Source organism: Melanerpes formicivorus, unplaced genomic scaffold, assembly GCF_026170545.1.
Source record: "Melanerpes formicivorus ecotype bairdi unplaced genomic scaffold, bMelFor1.0.p_v2 SCAF_8, whole genome shotgun sequence".
Taxonomy (NCBI): domain Eukaryota; kingdom Metazoa; phylum Chordata; class Aves; order Piciformes; family Picidae; genus Melanerpes; species Melanerpes formicivorus.
Window position 1 is genome coordinate 3,017,870 of NW_027142360.1, and position 18,163 is coordinate 3,036,032.

At 48.8% G+C, this 18,163-nt stretch overlaps 1 protein-coding gene across 1 annotated transcript in view; it reads left to right on the plus strand.

The window, feature by feature from the left end:
* The window catches only part of CACNA1C (calcium voltage-gated channel subunit alpha1 C), a 755,167-nt gene that overhangs the window by 660,622 nt on the left and 76,382 nt on the right, over nucleotides 1–18,163 (plus strand). Inside the window, 1 exon segment of the mRNA XM_068141830.1 lies at nucleotides 14,357–14,440. Within this exon segment, the coding sequence (XP_067997931.1) occupies nucleotides 14,357–14,440 (84 nt within the window).

Sequence of the window (18,163 nt, forward strand, 5' to 3'; positions counted from 1 at the left end):
AAACCTATTCTATTCTATTCTATTCTATTCTATTCTATTCTATTCTATTCTATTCTATTCTATTCTATTCTATTCTATTCTAAACTGGTTATTGTGTTAGGAAATGACATTTCCACTGCCAAGTCATCATCTGCCTGAAGTCTAAAAGGCTGAATCATAGAATCTTAGAACTGTCAGGGACCTCAAGGCTCAGCCAGTTCCAACCCCCCTACCATGGCCAAGACACCTCACACTACAGCAGGTTGCTCACAGCCACATCCAGCCTGGCCTTCAAAACCTCCAGGGATGAGGCTTCCACCACCTCCCTGGGCAACCTGTGCCAGTCTCTCACCACCCTCCTGGGGAACAACTTCTTCCTAACATCCAATCTAAATCTCCCCTCCTCTACCTTGGATCCATCCCCCCCAGCCCTATCACTCCCTGACACCCTCAAAAGTCCCTCCCCAGCTTTCTTGTAGCCCCCTGCAGATACTGGAAGGCCACAAGAAGGTCTCCTCAGTTCCTTCTCTTCTCCAGAGTGAACAACCCCAATTCTTTATCATGCATCTGACTTTTGTAGGATCTTGGAAACTTTAGTTTCCTACATTTCTACTTGCCCAAGTGTAAAATCAGAGTACCCATCCTCTTGTGGAAGGTTTTAGATTACATAGAATAGACCAGGTTGGAAGAGACCTTCAAGATCATCGTGGCCAACCCATCAACCAATCCAACCCACCTAAACAACTAACCCATGGCACCAAGCACCCCATCAATCTCCTGACCACCTCCAGTGATGGTGACTCCACCACCTCCACAGGCAGCACATTCCAATGGGCAATCACTCTCTCTGTGTAGAACTTGTTCCTAACATCCAACCTAAACCTCCCCTGGCACAGCTTGAGACTGTGTCCTCTTGTTCTGGTGCTGGCTGCCTGGGAGAACCTGGCTACAACCTCCCTTCAGGTAGTTGTAGAGAGCAAGAAGGTCTCCCCTGAGTCTCCTCTTCTCCAGACTGAGCAGCCCCAGCTCCCTCAGCCTCTCCTCACAGGGCTGTGTTCCAAGCCCCTCACCAACTTTGTTGCCCTTCTCTGGACTCGTTCCAGCAAGTCAACCTCCTTCCTAAACTGTGGGGCCCAGAACTGGACACAGGACTCAAGGTGTGGCCTAACCAGTGCAGTGTACAGGGGCAGAATGACCTCCCTGCTCCTGCTGGCCACACTGTTCCTGATGCAGGCCAGGATGCCATTGGCCCTCTTGGCTGCCTGGGCACACTGCAGGCTCATGTTCAGCCTACCATCGACCAGCACCCCCAGGTCCCTCTCTGCCTGGCTGCTCTCAGCCACTCTGACCCCAGCCTGTAGCACTGCATGGGGTTGTTGTGGCCAATGTGCAGAACCTGGCACTTGGATGTGTTCAATCTCCTGCCCTTGGACTCTGCCCATCTGTCCAGCCTGTCGAGGTCCCTCTGCAGAGCCTCTCTGCCCTCCAGCAGATCAACTCCTGCCCCCAGCTTGGTGTCATCAGCAAATTTACTGCTGATGGACTCAATGCTCTCATCCAGATCATCAACAAAGATGTTAAGGAGCACAGAGCCCAGCACTGATCCTTGGAGCACACCACTAGTGTGGTTGAGGGATTGCAGGGAAGTAGGCATTCTGCTGTGAACTGCTCTAATCCCTATAAAATCAAGCCTTCTGCTGGAAATGGAGATAGCTTACAGACAAACCACTGCAGTGCCCATTGCTTATGCCTGCCAGCCTGTCTCTAGAAGATTCTGCCTTCCTTCCAGTGAGCATCTACCACCCGTGCAGCAACTGTGTCAGAGCAGACCACAGCCATTTCCTACAGGGCACACAGAGCCAGGGAAGGTATCCCAAACCCAGCCTGGATTCAGAATGCTTCTTCACCCACTACTTGCCACTGTCTCATCTCCCTACAGTAGTAGGCAGTTCTTCCCACTGAAAGGTGTGTCACTTCCATCCCTGCAACTGAGTTTTCTTCCTTTTGAATCACTTCCCTGTGGTCAGCCCAGCTGTGGAGGGCACACTATCTCCAACAGCAAACCCATCCTTTTACCCTGTCCCTCAGAGGGTTTCATGTTGCTGGTTTGGTTATTGCCTTCAAGAGTCATTTGCTGGATCTCATCAAGAGCTGCTTTTTCTTTGAGTTAAGCCTTTACAGCTTCTTCCTAGTGGAATCTGACAGCAGATTCTCATGGGATGTATTTCCTGATCAATATGCTGTTCAGACCTAGCAGCCCCTCACATCCACTTCTCAGTCTTTCCAGTGAGATTGTTGCTGATTTTTGGTTCTCCTTGCTGAGAAGAGGTCTGGTTTCTGACTACAGGGCAGTAACTGGTAAATGATTGCCATGCAATTAGTTTTCTAGGCTGGAGCAGGCTGCCCAGGGGGCTGTGGAGTCTCCCTCTCTGGAGATACTCAAACCCCACCTGGCTGTGTTCCTGTGTGACCTGCTGTAGGTGCTCCTGCTCTGGCAGAGGGGTTGGACTGGATGAGCTTTCCAGGTCCTTTCCAGCCCCTGGCCTTCTGTGATGCTGTGATTCTATGTCATTAAGTGTTCATGAGGAAGAGGGCCCAGTTCTTGAAAGGGTGTTACTGTGCTGCAACAAACCTGTAGGACAGTCAAGAATGTTTCTCTTACTGTTCTAAGTGGACAGCAGAACCCATCAGAGAGCTTTCTGTTATTCTGCTTCCATTCCAAGCACTTCTATCAAGAAGGCCTTAGGCACTACTGTTCTGAAGCACTATTCACTCTCCCTTCAAACACAGTTAAGAGCAATCCAGACCAAACTGACATCAGGGTCGGCTACTTGAATCCTCCAGTTTCAGGGTGGTTTATCAGTATCATTTCCTCAGGCCTTCTCAGCATTTTGCCTTCAACCTACAATCTTTGCCACCTCTAAGGGATTCTGCCATAATAAATACTTCCATCTTGTCTTTGCCATGCTTTATTTCCCAGTCTTTGGGACCATGGCATTGCTCTTCAAGCCTTCCACGAGGCTGAGTAGCAGCTTGTATGCTGCTAGCCACTTGAGAGTAAATGGAATAGAGAGGCATCAGCTACCACCATGTGGGTGGGCATGGAGGGCCTCGTGGGACCACCCAGTTCTGGTGGAATGAACTAGGTGTCAAGAGCTGGAAATGGGGATTCTCAGTGTGTTGTTCTTCTCCCTGATCTAGGGGCCATTGGGTGACAAATTTAAGGACATTGAGACACTTGAAGGTGTCCAGAGAAGGGCAAGAAAGCTGGGGAGGGGTCTGGAGCACAGCCCTGTGAGGAGAGGCTGAGGGAGCTGGGGTTGCTTAGCCTGGAGAAGAGGAGGCTCAGGGGAGACCTTCTTGCTCTCTACAACTCCCTGAAGGGAGGTTGTAGCCAGGTGGGGGTTGGCCTCTTCTCCCAGGCAACCAGTGACAGAACAAGAGGACATAGTCTCAAGCTGTGCCAAGGAGGTTTAGCCTAGAGGTTAGGAGAAAGTTCTTCCCAGCAAGAGAGATTGGCCACTGGGATGTGCTGCCCAGGGAGGTGGTGGAGTCACCATCACTGGAGGTGTTCAAAAAGGGACTGGATGTGGCCCTTGGAGCCATGGTTTAGTTGCCAGGAGGTGTTGGGTGCTAGGTTGGACTTGATGATCTCTGAGGTCTTTTTCAGCCCTATTGATTCTGTGATTCTATGAGTGAAGCCATGAAGCTCATTGCAGTATAGCCACCAGGTTCCAGAAACGCAGAGAGTACAGAATCTCAGAAGTCCTCCCTGAAGTCCTCTATTGTAGCACTGTAGAATCCCCAGCATTACAGTGTCTTAGAGACCCACTTCATGCAGAAGTCCTTGAAGCCCTTAACAGACAAAGAAGCCAACAGAAGTCCTGAGCATATCCCTAGTAGCATCCCTGCACCAAAGCCCTGGCCAGAAGTAGCTAACAGAAGCAGAAGTCCCTTGCAGCCCTAGCCACAGATCCCTAACCAAAGATAACTCTCGCTCAGAGTGGCTGTTTCTTATACTCTGTGTTATCAATGACCTAACCAGTAAAATCCAACCACCTCTATAAGCTAAAATCACTTCCCAGTGAGAGACGCCAGCATGTCAAGGAGGTGGCTTCTGCAGCATGTGCCAATCCAAGGGTGCCAAGGTGAGGCTGTTGTTCTTGGCACCCATGGAATGTGATTGTTTTGGCCCTAGGCAGCTAAGGAGTTGGCCAGCTAAGGAATCCTGCACTCTGCACGTGTCCAGCAGCTGCCCTCAGAGCAGGGGCTGCAACAGTTCAGAGAGCAAGTGCCATAAAGACGTTTCTAGACGTGTCCCCCACTGATAGTATGAGTGGGGAGGCTCTGTTGTGCACAAGAGATTATAGACCTCCAGCCTCCATACATGTTAAAGTTTTGCCAAATGGTGGCCTGGGCTCCTTGGTTCAGGTGGCTTGGGGCCCTTGGTTCAGGTGGCTTGGGCTCCTTGGTTCAGGTAGCTTGGGGCCCTTGGTTCAGGTAGCTTGGGGCCCTTGGTTCAGGTAGCTTGGGCTCCTTGGTTCAGGTAGCTTGGGGCCCTTGGTTCAGGTAGCTTGGGCTCCTTGGTTCAGGTAGCTTGGGGCCCTTGGTTCAGGTAGCTTGGGGCCCTTGGTTCAGGTAGCTTGGGCTCCTTGGTTCAGGTATCTTGGGTTCCTTGGTTCAGGTATCTTGGGCTCCTTGGTTCAGGTAGCTTGGGCTCCTTGGTTCAGGTGGCTTGGGGCCCTTGGTTCAGGTGGCTTAGGGCCCTTGGTTCAGGTAGCTTGGGGCCCTTGGTTCAGGTGGCTTGGGCTCCTTGGTTCAGGTAGCTTGGGGCCCTTGGTTCAGGCGGCTTGGGCTCCTTGGTTCAGGTGGCTTGGGCTCCTTGGTTCAGGTGGCTTGGAGCCCTTGGTTCAGGTAGCTTGGGGGCCTTGGTTCAGGTAGCTTGGGGCCCTTGGTTCAGGTGGCTTGGGTTCCTTGGTTCAGGTGGCTTGGGCTCCTTGGTTCAGGTAGCTTGGAGCCCTTGGTTCAGGTGGCTTGGATTCCTTGGTTCAGGTGGCTTGGGCTCCTTGGTTCAGGTGGCTTGGGTTCCTTGCTTCAGGTGGCTTGGGTTCCTTGGTTCAGGTGGCTTGGGTTCCTTGGTTCAGGTGGCTTGGGTTCCTTGGTTCAGGTGGCTTGGGTTCCTTGGTTCAGGTGGCTTGGAGCCCTTGGTTCAGGTAGCTTGGGGGCCTTGGTTCAGGTAGCTTGGGGCCCTTGGTTCAGGTGGCTTGGGTTCCTTGGTTCAGGTAGCTTGGAGCCCTTGGTTCAGGTGGCTTGGAGCCCTTGGTTCAGGTGGCTTGGGTTCCTTGGTTCAGGTGGCTTGGGGCCCTTGGTTCAGGTGGCTTGGGTTCCTTGGTTCAGGTGGCTTGGGCTCCTTGGTTCAGGTAGCTTGGGTTCCTTGGTTCAGGTGGCTTGGGTTCCTTGGTTCAGGTGGCTTGGGTTCCTTGGTTCAGGTGGCTTGGGTTCCTTGGTTCAGGTGGCTTGGGCTCCTTGGTTCAGGTAGCTTGGAGCCCTTGGTTCAGGTGGCTTGGATTCCTTGGTTCAGGTGGCTTGGGCTCCTTGGTTCAGGTGGCTTGGGTTCCTTGGTTCAGGTGGCTTGGGCTCCTTGGTTCAGGTGGCTTGGGTTCCTTGGTTCAGGTGGCTTGGGCTCCTTGGTTCAGGTGGCTTGGGTTCCTTGGTTCAGGTGGCTTGGGCTCCTTGGTTCAGGTGGCTTGGGTTCCTTGGTTCAGGTGGCTTGGAGCCCTTGGTTCAGGTGGCTTGGGCTCCTTGGTTCAGGTGGCTTGGGTTCCTTGGTTCAGGTGGCTTGGAGCCCTTGGTTCAGGTGGCTTGGGTTCCTTGGTTCAGGTGGCTTGGGTTCCTTGGTTCAGGTGGCTTGGAGCCCTTGGTTCAGGTAGCTTGGGGGCCTTGGTTCAGGTAGCTTGGGGCCCTTGGTTCAGGTGGCTTGGGTTCCTTGGTTCAGGTAGCTTGGAGCCCTTGGTTCAGGTGGCTTGGAGCCCTTGGTTCAGGTGGCTTGGGTTCCTTGGTTCAGGTGGCTTGGAGCCCTTGGTTCAGGTAGCTTGGGGGCCTTGGTTCAGGTAGCTTGGGGCCCTTGGTTCAGGTGGCTTGGGTTCCTTGGTTCAGGTAGCTTGGAGCCCTTGGTTCAGGTGGCTTGGAGCCCTTGGTTCAGGTGGCTTGGGTTCCTTGGTTCAGGTGGCTTGGGGCCCTTGGTTCAGGTGGCTTGGGTTCCTTGGTTCAGGTGGCTTGGGCTCCTTGGTTCAGGTAGCTTGGGTTCCTTGGTTCAGGTGGCTTGGGTTCCTTGGTTCAGGTGGCTTGGGTTCCTTGGTTCAGGTAGCTTGGGCTCCTTGGTTCAGGTGGCTTGGGTTCCTTGGTTCAGGTGCTTGGGGCCCTTGGTTCAGGTAGCTTGGGTTCCTTGGTTCAGGTGGCTTGGGCTCCTTGGTTCAGGTGGCTTGGGTTCCTTGGTTCAGGTGGCTTGGGCTCCTTGGTTCAGGTGGCTTGGGTTGCTTGGTTCAGGTGGCTTGGGGCCCTTGGTTCAGGTGGCTTGGGGCCCTTGGTTCAGGTGGCTTGGGCTCCTTGGTTCAGGCAGTGGGTTGTTTTTTCCTGTTTTGTCTCTGAGGAACATATTTCTCCAGTGAAAGCACAGGTGAGACTTGTAGTTTCCTTTGGAACTACCAGGCTCTCACACAAACTCAGGGAGTGGCCACTACGAGGTACCACAGGTTTTTACCAGTGACCTGGAAATAAACCCTGGGGGTCATTTTCCATATCCCAGGGCCCTTCAAGTCTTCCAACTCCTTTGTTTCTGTCAAGTGTAGTGTCCAGGATGTCGAGGAGGCCCTCAGGCCCTTGGGGTATTTTTTGTATGGAATAAGCAGAGAGAGGCAGGAGCCTTCTCCAGAACTGACCAGGCTTTGGGAGCAGTCTGGGGGGCTGAAAACTCCTCTTTCTCAACCCCCTGTGTGCACAAAGATTTGATGGAGGACAGGCAGGCCTTGTGAAATTCCCTGCAGCAGTGACTCATGGCAGCAACCAGGAGGAGAGCTGCAGGTTGTCTGTGTCTAAGAATTAATCCATCAATGGATGGGAGCTGATAGATAGTATGCAAATGGATGCTGTTTCCCTGCAGCCTGCCAGGAGCTCCAAGCAGCTGCATCCTCCACTTTATTCCTTCTCTATTAGGTTCTCCTAATTTCCTTGATTGCTGCTATGGCTAAATGGTATCTTAGCATTAACAGAATTTGCATCTGACACAAATCCCCAGTTGGTGGCAGGAGCTATTGTAGCTCTGTAAGAGCATTCAGGATTTGTTCATTGAAATCTGCTGTGAGAGGATATGCCAAGAGCCACAGCTCTGTGGATGTGTTGTTGGATTCCATTCTGTTTCCCAATGAAACTCCCTCTCCTTTGCAAAAGTACTTGCACAGGGAAAGCCTCTTTTAATGAAGTCTGAGAGCTTGCCTCTTGCAGCTCCACACAGCCTGCAGCATTTTCAGAAAGGAAACAACCACACTGGCAGTTCAGCTCATCTTGCAAATCCCCAGCACAATCAGCTGTGCTGTCCTTTGCAACCAGCAAACACAAATCTGCTAAGAAATCCCACTGCACTTCAGATTATCAGCCCCTTTGGCTCCTTCCTGCAGCACAGAATCACAGCATATTAGGGGTTGGAAGGGACTTCTGGAGACCTTGCAGTCCAACCCCCCTTGCAAGAGCAGGACCAGAGAATCCAGCACAGGTCACACAGGAACACATCCAGACAGGGATGGAAAGTCTCCAGAGAAGGAGACTCCACAACCTCTCTGGGCAGCCTGCTCCAGGGCTCTGGGACCCACACAGTGAAGAAGTTCTTCCTCATGTTGAGGTGGAACCTCCTGTGCTGGAGTTTCCATTGCTCCTTGTGCTATCCCAGGGCACAAGTGAGCAGAGGCTGTCCCTGTCCCTTCCTTCCTGACCCCCAGCCCTCAGCTATTGATAGACATTGATCAGATTCCCTCTCAGTCTTCTCCTCTCCAGCCTAAACATCCCCAGGGCTCTCAGCCTCTCCTCCCCAGGCAGTGCTGCAGTCCCTTCAGCATCCTTGTAGCCCTCTGTTGGACTCTCTCCAGCAGATCCCTGTCCCTCTTGAACTGGGGAGCCCAGAACTGGATGCAATATTCCAGGTGAGATCTCACCAGGGCAGAGTAGAGGGGGAGGAGACCCTCCCCGGATCTGCTGGACACACTCCTCTGAATGTCCCCCAGGACCCCCTTGGCCTTCTTGGCCACCTGGCCACATTGCTGTCCTGTGGATATCTTCTTCTCCACCAGATATACCCTTGCCAGCTGATTAAAACTGATCCTGCTCTTTGTCATTTTAACATGCAGGTTGATTTCAGAGAAGTGGCAGTAAGGTTCTCCTGTAGTTTGCTTTTCTTTTAGGCTGTGGACCTGCCTGGATGTCTTAGTTTCTTGTTGATGCTTCATGTCTGTGTTCTTACATAGATGTGTGCATGCCTTTCCCTTTCTTCCTATGACATTGCAGCACCTTCTCCCGCTGGGGACCATCTGGGCTACATTCAAATGCTGCTTAGTGAATAGCCCTGACCCTTTCTGTGCTCTTCATCTTTTAGAGCCTTTCCTCTTGGGAGGGTTTGTTCATTTTTTGTCAGCCACCTTGTGAGAGCTGGAGATTAAAACTTGGGCATAAGCCAAAGAAGTGACTGCACATCAAGTAACACACAAGTGGCCCTGCAGCTCCCACAGGGCTGGATGCTCAAAACCCAGCTGGCACCATGACTCAACATCACCCTTCCTCTGAGGATTTCTGTGCTTCAGTGTAGATGCATGGCTCACTGGCCACCACATGTTCCTATTGTGGGCCTGGGTGACTCTGAGCTCTGACCTTCAGACAGGCTCCAATGGGCAGTTTTCCCTGCTGGTAATAAGGCTTCTTAGATACTACAAGTAGGCTCTCACAGCCACAAAAAGTAGAAGAAGGTGTCTCCAGAGATGTGAATGGCTCCACGAGCACCTAAACACACCCTGGCTTCCTTGATAGCTAATCTCAGCAGCTAGGAAACCTGAGAATGATTGGCTTTGCTCATTCTGAAACGCTACAGTGTCTGCTCCCCTCACACCAATGAGATTCCATTCCAGTCAGCCACTGCATATTTGTGCTCAGCCTTTCATGAACTCATTAATTATCTGACGGTACATTGTCCTTTGCCATCTTTGGGCAAATCAAAACAAAAAAAACTGGGGATAAAAATGTCCTTTCGTGGTGGGGCTGGTTCATGTTTCCTGAATATTCAGTCCAATCCTCCTAGTCTCTTTCTGTCCTCCTTTCTCCACAAAAGCTTCATGGATCTCCAAAGACATCCCACAAGTGAGGGTGACTACTGCCCCCCAGGAAGCCCCTGAGGCTGCCACTATGTGGCATGCAGTTATCCAGCTAAAGCAGGGTCAAGCATCTCCCTTTAAGGGTAAAATATGGTATTACGCTCCGAATCCCTGCGCTGCAAAAACAAACAGCACCATCCATCCCTTCCCAGTCAGACCTCCAGCCCCCTGGGAAAAGTACACTGAACTTTCTGGTGGGAAAAAATGGTTTGGAAATACAACCTCTTTATTAGAGTGAAAGCTCTTCCTTCAATCAGCTTGTCTTTCATCAGCCACCCTGCTGCACTCCAGCGAGGAATGTGGCTTGGAGAGGTACTTTGAGGTCACAAGAGACAAGTCAGCCCCCAAAGGGTGTGGTTCACTCTCAATATGTGCTCATAGCTCCTGGCAAGATGATGAGGTCTGGTCCAAAGCTAGTTAACCACATTGCCATTTGTAGGTAAATGTCTCTGAGGAAGGTGGCTCTTTACAGGAGGATTCCATTACCTTGCACACAAATGAAGCTTCTATGTTCTCTGTTTTCTCTGAGCTCTCTTACTGTGAATAATATCTTCCTGTTTTTCACCCTTCTGTTTGAAACATGGAGGGAACAGGTGAGGAGGAAAGGAAGGTTGTAAAAATCCCTGTGTTTCCTTAATTCAACATTGGCACATTGGATGTGGGGTTGAGTAAAACTCCATTCATAGCCATGGTTCCTTGCTGTCACTCCTCTAAGAGGTACAGGAGGAAGAGAAGAGCTCTCCAAGGCCACCTTACAGCCACGCAGTCACAGGCCGTGCTAATGCTCTTTCTGTGATCCCAGAGCTATCCAGCCCATTACCTTCAAGCAAGGAGCTGGCTGATGAGGCTCAGCAGAGCATCCTGGGAGAAAGAGCTGAAGCAACACCACCAACGTTAGCAGAGTGACTTCTGTTACGCTGTGGTACCCCAGAGGTCCAAAGCAAGCGTTTGTGAGGGCGATGAGAAAGGGACCTTTCCTTTCCAGGCCTGGATCTTCCCTGAGATGTGCTGACTGTGGCAGTGCAGGGCCATTGCTTGCAGCCAGGCTCCATGACTGCACCTGGAAGCAAGATTTAATTCCCTGGCTTCAGTGGTCAATCATCTGAGGGCAGATCTGATGCTGCTTGTCCCCTGGGTTTTGCAGCAGCCCCAGCAAATGCTGCTTGACAGCAAGGGTGGCTGTTGGGCTCTGTGTAAGAGGCCATTCAGTAAAACAACAACAAAAACAAGAGATCCTGAATTTGGTTCCACCAGAAACATTCCTTGCAGTGTGATGCCAACCATCAGAAAAACAGCTGCCACAGATTTAAAACTCAGTCATCATTTTCATGGCCAAAACCTCAGCAACATCTTTTGGATCTTCACCCTTGCAGCTGCCCAAAAGCCAACTCTGAGGGGTTTGGAGTTTGTTTGGGTTGCTGCTCTCATCCTTAATATTCCCTGAACTCTGCAATTGGAGAGGGCAAGGGCAGGCAGCCATGCTGTTAAATGCATGTGAGCAGTGCCATCACCTTCAGCAGGGCTCTGCACATCCACAGGGGCAGGAGGATTTGGTCTGTTGTCTTTCTACTCCATTCTCTTTGTTCCTGCAAGCGTGCTGCCTGCCAAGGTCACCCCGGGCTGCCCAGGCGCTTCTCCCAACTTTGTACGAGCTGTACCTGTCCTTTATTTATTCAGAATGCATTTGCCTCTGCAATTTAATCTGCTCTTCCCTCCCTCCCCTTCCTCTTGGTGAAGTCTAATCACAGTTTTATTCCAGGTCCATCTGGTTGCTAATGGTGCTGGACATCACTGCTGAGTTCGTTCTAATATCTGTTGTGTATTTTCTAGGCTTGGACGCTGAATAATAACAATAATAACAATCATAACAATATTCTCTGGATTTGCTTTCGCTCCTGTTTCCTCCCTTCCTGTTGTAGCTAATTGTGTAGTCATGGGATGATTACTACTCCCAGTGTAGATCTGCTAAGGGTAGCCCTGCTACAGGCTGCAGAATAAGGGTTGGGGTGTTTTTTTTTCCGGGTTTCAAGGAGAAGATTTCCAAACCCACTCTGCCAGCTCCCTTCACTGATGTGGGATGAGCTGGGCAGAGGCTTTCTCTGTTTCTCTTCTCTTTTTTTCCTCCCTTGCCCCAAGCATAATGCAGTTTATAACTGCAAGTCTCAAAGCATCCTGGAGGCAGTGTTTCAGCGTTCAGACAGACACTTTTTTTTGCCAGTGCCTGCTCTGTGTGAGGGCTGAACTTCAAGGTTCCCAAACCTGAAGGCTGTAAACCTGCAATCCCGGTGCCAGTGCTGGGATTCTTTGGCTTTTTTGCTTCCTTTCCTCCTTTTTTTTGCTTTCTGCAGCACTGCCTGGGAACACAGGCTCACACTTTACCCATGACCTGACTCTCTGGCTAAGAATAGCAGTTGCAGTCTCACTGGAGACATGCCGCAGCTGGGAAACAGGGAGGTCATACTAGCCCATGCTCACAAAACCAAACAGAAAGGGAGCCTGGAGGATGTTGTATCCTCACCCCCTTTCAACTCTGCGGAGAAAGAAGTTGGGGAAGAAGTTGGCACAGGTGCTCAGCGAGCCAAGAAAAAAATCTCTTTGCTCATGACATTGACTTCTGCAGGAAGTTTAGACATCAAAGCTCTCTTTCTGAGCTGATCACAACCTTTTCCAAAGGGCCCTGTGTCCTTATGGCCTATCCAGCCAAAACTTCGGCAGGGTGGGGACAGCAAACAGCGCTGATTAGCAGCTCCTGAGCTCTGCTTAGGACAATGAAGTGTTGGAGGTAGCTCCTAAAGCCATTCTGCACAGCGAAGTGAAGGTGTGAGTTTAGCATGTGTCCCACACAGCCAGTGTGACACTGCTGTGGCACTCTGTAGCATGAGTGGGCAACTGGTCTCAGGCTGAGCACACGCTGAAGCTGTCTTTGGTGGGCCGTGTTGGCACGTGCTGCATCCACCCCTTCAGCCTGTGGAGCAGGGTGACCACTCTTGGTCTGTAGTTGTCAGACAGGAGCTAAAGCCCTAGTGACAGAAACTCTTAGGCTGATTAGTGTCATGATGCTTGTTGTGGCAGGGGGAAAGACAAAGGTGGCAGACAGTGAGGTTTGAATGGCAGATCGCCGCAGCGTGCCTGTGCCCTCTGCACCACGGGGAGGCAACAGCCTGCGCTTCCCAGCGCCAGCACAGTGTCGCATCTGGAACACAGGCTGGTGGACTGCTGTGCTCACTAGCAGAAGGGGAGCCATTTCTGGAGAGAATCACATTCCTGCACTCTTCCACCAGCCAAGTCTAAGCCAGATGGGGAAGGGAACGATCAGAGATGTCTGGAGGAGCTGGTCCTGCAAGCCTTACTCCTGTGAGCAGCCATGTTCAAAGTGAGCTGTGTGGCTTCCCTTCGCCCCTCATCCCAGAGCCAGAGGGGCCAGGTGGCTGCTCTGGGATCGCATTAGCTGCACAGGGACTGCTCACACCTGTCAGGGATCCCCGAACTGGGCTGCAGCCTAAGACGCAACAAGTAGACTTAAGAGGAATCCCCCCTGAGGTGTCAGGGCAGTAATTCTAATGGTAATTTTGAACTGTTTTTGTCTGTCTAACATTCCTTTTTAATCCCCATCCTGCCTGCCCCTTCCTTATGTAGGGTTACTTTAGTGATCCTTGGAATGTTTTTGACTTCCTCATCGTAATTGGCAGCATTATAGACGTCATTCTCAGTGAAACTAATGTGAGTATTACTCTACCCTCCCCAGGATACCACCATCTCCTCCTCCTCTGCTGTTCCTTCTCTCTTTCTCTCTTTCTTTCTCTCTCTTTTTTGGTTTTGTTTTGGTTTTTTTCCTGGTTTTTTTCCCCTCTAGTCATGCTTTTATTGAACTTGCCGTCGTCCTTCTCCTTCTCCCAGGGAAAAAAAAAAGGAGGAGGGGAAAAGCCTCCTTCTTTTTCACTCGTCATAGCTTGCCCCAAGGCTGTGACTGGTGAAAGCGCACAGAGTTTGGGGTGTGTGTGCTTTTTTTTCCCTCCAAAAGGTAGACATGCTTGAGTGTAACTTTCTGACTAACCAGGCTTTTGTTGGTACCCTCCATCATGTGAAACGTTACAGAGGTTTGAGCAACCAATACTGTAGAGTGGTAAGACACTATTTAATATGCCCACGTAACCTCTTTCTTTTCTTATTTTTTCCCTCTTCTCTCCCTCTTTCATGCTTTTGGTTTATTTTTTCTTTTATTTTCTTTTCTTTTGTTTACTTTTTTCCCCCTCTTTTCTCCCTCTCCCTCTCTCTTCCCTTCCTCTCTCATTCTTCCTCTCTCATTCTTTCTTTCTCTCTCTCTTCCTTTCACTTTCGTTCTTTCTTTCTCTCTCTTCCTTTCACTTTCATTCTTTCTTTCATTCTTTCTTCCTTTCCTTCTCTCTTCCTTTCTTTCTCTTTCATTCTTTCTTTCTTCCTTTCTTTCTCTCTTCCTTTCTTTCTCTTTCATTCTTTCTTTCTTCCTTTCTTTCTCTCTTGCTTTCTTTCTCTTTCATTCTTTCTTTCTTCCTTTCTTTCCCTCTTCCTTTCTTTCTCTTTCATTCTTTCTCTCTTCCTTTCTTTTTCTCTTCCTTTCTTTCTCTCTTCCTTTCTTTCTCTCTTCCTTTCTTTCTTCCTTTCTTTCTCTCTTCCTTTCTTTCTCTTTCATTCTTTCTTTCTTTCTTCCTTTCTTTCCCTCTTCCTTTCTTTCTCTTTCATTCTTTCTCTCTTCCTTTCTTTTTCTCTTCCTTTCTTTCTCTCTTCCTTTCTTTCTCTCTTCCTTTCTTTCTCTCTCTCTCTCATTCCTTCTGTTTCTCTCTCTTTCTTTCTGTCTCTTTCCTTTCTTTCTCTTTCTCTTCCCTTCTTTCTCTTTCTCTTCCCTTCTTTCTCTCATTCTTTCCCTCTCTCTCATTCTTTCCTTCTCTCTCTCTCTCTCTCTTTTTCCTTGGCTTCTCTGCCACATGCAGCACTATTTCTGTGATGCATGGAATACATTTGACGCCTTGATTGTTGTGGGTAGCATTGTTGATATAGCAATCACCGAGGTGAACGTAAGTAGCTGGCGTCTGTCCATGATCGTGCCTGCTCTTAACATTCATTTGTCTTTCCCGGGTTCTTTTTGCTTTGTTTTCCTTTCTTTTTCTTTTTTTTTTTTCCCTCCCCTTTCCTCCTTTTTTTTTTCCTCTTTTTTGAGTTTGTTTTGTTTTCAAGAGCTTTTGCTTTTTCTTTTCCTTTTTATTCCCCTTTCTTTTCTTTCTTTGTTTTGATTCCCTTTTTATTCTGGTTTAAAGTTTTGCAATGACTTTTACAGGACTTTTTTGTTTCTTTCTTTCTTTCTTTCTTTCTTTCTTTCTTTCTTTCTTGTTTTGTTTTGGGTTTTTTTGACTGTTGCATCATTTTCTTCCCTCCATAACCCGCCTGGCATGAATTAAACTGTATAGCAGGAAAAGTGATGGGAAATGTGGAGTGTCAGTGACAAAGCTCATTTGTGCCATGGGAAGCCGCTAGGACAGTCCCAGGCCAGCACTTTGGTCTCCCCAGTGTTATGCTTTGCTTTCCATGGCAGCTTGATACTCTCCACCACCCATGGAAATCCAAAGGTCAATTCTTTCGAGGTGGAACTGTGGGAACCAAACTAGGAATCCTCCCTGTGCCTCCTCACCCAGGTTGTCTCCAAAAGAAATAATGGCCAAATCATTCTGATTTGAAAAACAAATGACCAAATGATCTCTGTTTAGAGGCACCTGCCCCTAATGTTCAGTTTCTGATTTGAAAACCAAACAAAAAAACCCAAACCAACCAACCAAAAAAACCCAAACAAGCAACCAACCAACCAAAAAAACCCACCCAACCAACCAACCAACCAAAAAAAACCAAACAAGCAAACAACCAACCAAAAAAACCCACCCACCCAACCAACCAACCCAAAAAACCCAAGCAAGGAAACAAACAAACCAACCCCACAAAGGTAGATAAAATAAAAGCAAACCAGAAAGCCCAAAGCAAAACAAAAGGCCAAGGTTTCAACCCAGCTTTTTGGGTTTGCAACCTGGGTTTGCTCCACCTCACAAATTCTATCAGGGCAGTTGATGTTGATTGAGCCACTGGTGTGCCCACCTCAGCAGAGAGGTGAAGGATGGAATGAGCCATGGAGACTGAAATGAGCAGCTGGTGTTCAAGAAATAAATCACACCAGGCAAACTTCCTCTGATTTTTTTTTTTGTAGGGTTGGGGTTTTGGGGGTTTTTGGAGGTAGATGGATATAGAGTTACAGAATAAATAGACAAAGGACAGTTAAGAAACACACAGATTCCCCAAATAAAGACTAAAAAGGACCCATTGGGTTTATGAGCACAGACAGAAATTGCCCTGCAAAATCACAGAAGCATTCAGGTTGGAAAAGAGCCTCAGGATCTCCAAGTCCAATCCAGAGCCCTACTCTACAAGGGTCACCTGTAAACCACAGCCAAACCACCTTTAAGCACATCCCACCCAGGCTTGGGGACTCCACCACCTCCCTGGGCAGCACATTCCAACTCCTGACCACTCTTGCTGGGAAAAAATCCTTCCTACTGACCAGTCTAACCCTGCCCTGCTGCAGCTTGAGGCTGTTCCCTCTTGTTCTGTTGCCAGTTACCTGGGAGAAGAGACCAGCAACCATCTTAGCAAGACCAGAAAAACAAAGAGGTTGATAGATAAATGGATCAATGCTGATGAAGAGCAAATCAGTCATGGATTTGCAAACTGATGTGGCTGTTGAATAGACATTTCAGCTTGGAATTGCTTTGTGCTGCAGCAGCAAGCAAGAAGAGTGACAGCATGGTTTTCACTCAGCAGTGTGTGAGGGGGAAATGTAGGCAACATGTTGAACAACAGAAAGCAAAATGCCTTATGTGGAACCTTCCAAACAGAACCTCCCTCCTCCCAGTTCTAGTTTCATTTCTGTTGGTGGGGGCTTTTCATTCTGAAACTGAGACATTTATCCATGTTGCAATACTTTGATTCAGAATGAATCAAATCTTTTCTTTGACACTAATCTATTGCCCTTGTAACTTTTGGAAGAGCAGAAAAGCATTTCTGACTGAAAATTAACTCTTAAATGTCCAACTTCCTGGGCACCAAACAATCATTGGCAGCGCTTCCCCCAGAAAGCTGTAAACAATTTTGTTTCCCCTTTTACTGGAGAGGTGTTAGGATTGGACTGACTTTGAAGAGGGAAGTTGGAATGATGAACAAGATGAAGCTGTTAAAGAATTAAATTAAAGCCTTTTTTCTGCCATGCTTGTCACAAGAAAACAAAATGGCAACAGCCTTCAGGCCGTGGAGAAGTTCAGTTCTGATCCATAGGAGCAGAAGGGTACATGGCCATTGAGGAAATAAACACAGCTAACAGGAGAGGAATGATACTAAAAAATCAACAAGGCCTTTCCTGACTGATGTATCTGAACCCATACAAAAGCCTTCCCAGCAGAAAGGAGGCAAATCCTTGTGTTTGAATAAGATAATGGAGGTCTTTCATAGCCAGAAGCCTATAATGCAAGGGAACAAATCTAATGGATCCTTTTGAAGAAATGGATAGTGATTCCCTATAAATGAAGTGATAAAACCTTTCATCTCAAGAGTGAAGACACTTTGATACTAAGACACCTTTCCCTTTAGTCAGCTAAGAGGAGGACAGATAAGACACCCAGGCCTCTTCTTTACAGTTAGTGGAGAGAAATGCACACCTCCTCGGGCCAGCTGGTGCCTTCCCTTCAATAGGGACAATGAATTGCTCTTTGGAGGAGGCTGTCCAGTGAGTGGGGAGTGTCTGGGAGGGGTGTTAGGTTTGTCTAGACAGCCAGCTCTCAGACCCTGGATTTCAGCGGGATAAATCACCTTCGTTCCTGGCACGTTGCTGAGGAGGTCACCCTGCTGCTCATTGTGCTGTCTCCTGCCCTTCAGTCTCCAGGGCCGTCATGCTGGTGTGCTTAATTACCACCCACAAGGCTGCCTTTCTTTTCCATTCCCTGCCCAAATTCAAGTTCCTCTCAGCCCAGGCCCAGCATCTCGAAGTCTGTGCAAAATGCCTCTGTGCAAGCAGCCATCCCCTGCCTTAGCTGAGGAGGCAGCAGGAGCAGCCCTGACTCTTTCAGTAGGGCTTTTGAAGACGATGGTCCCTCTATTTCCTCTAAAGAATCCTTTCCTTCTATACAGTTTCTCTGCAGATTTCTGCACATGACTTTTTGTTCCCTGGCATGTTTAAAATCTTCTCTTTTTGGTTTTTTTTTCTCCTTTTTCTTTTTTTTTTTTTTGTTTTACTCTAGGCAAATCCTTTGCTACTAGTTTCCAATGTTTGTTACTAAAAGCTTGCACAACCTTTTGATGCACTGGTAAATGAGCAGCAGCTATGGATGGAGTTTGTTCTGAAATGTTCTGAAACCCCTTTGCACCTGTAACCCTTATTGAATTAAGAGAATGTTTTGTCTGTTGGTTTGTCCTGTTGGATTCCCTTCCTGCTAGCAGCACTTTGGTATGTTCCACCTGTAGCAAATGGGCTTTGGGAGTAGCAGCCCATCTTGGACGGACAGTTGTCATCTTCCCAAGCAGTGTGAGGCAATTTATCAGATACCTTTCTCCCCTTCTCCTCAGGAACTTGTTGCTTTCTTGCTGTTTGTGGGTTTGAGCAAGCCCTGCCTTGTGTTTCTGTACACTGTCTTGTCTTGTTCCAAGAGACGTGGAGTCTGGAAAACAAAAACAAAAAGAAAGGGGGAAAAAAGAACTCTAAAATACCA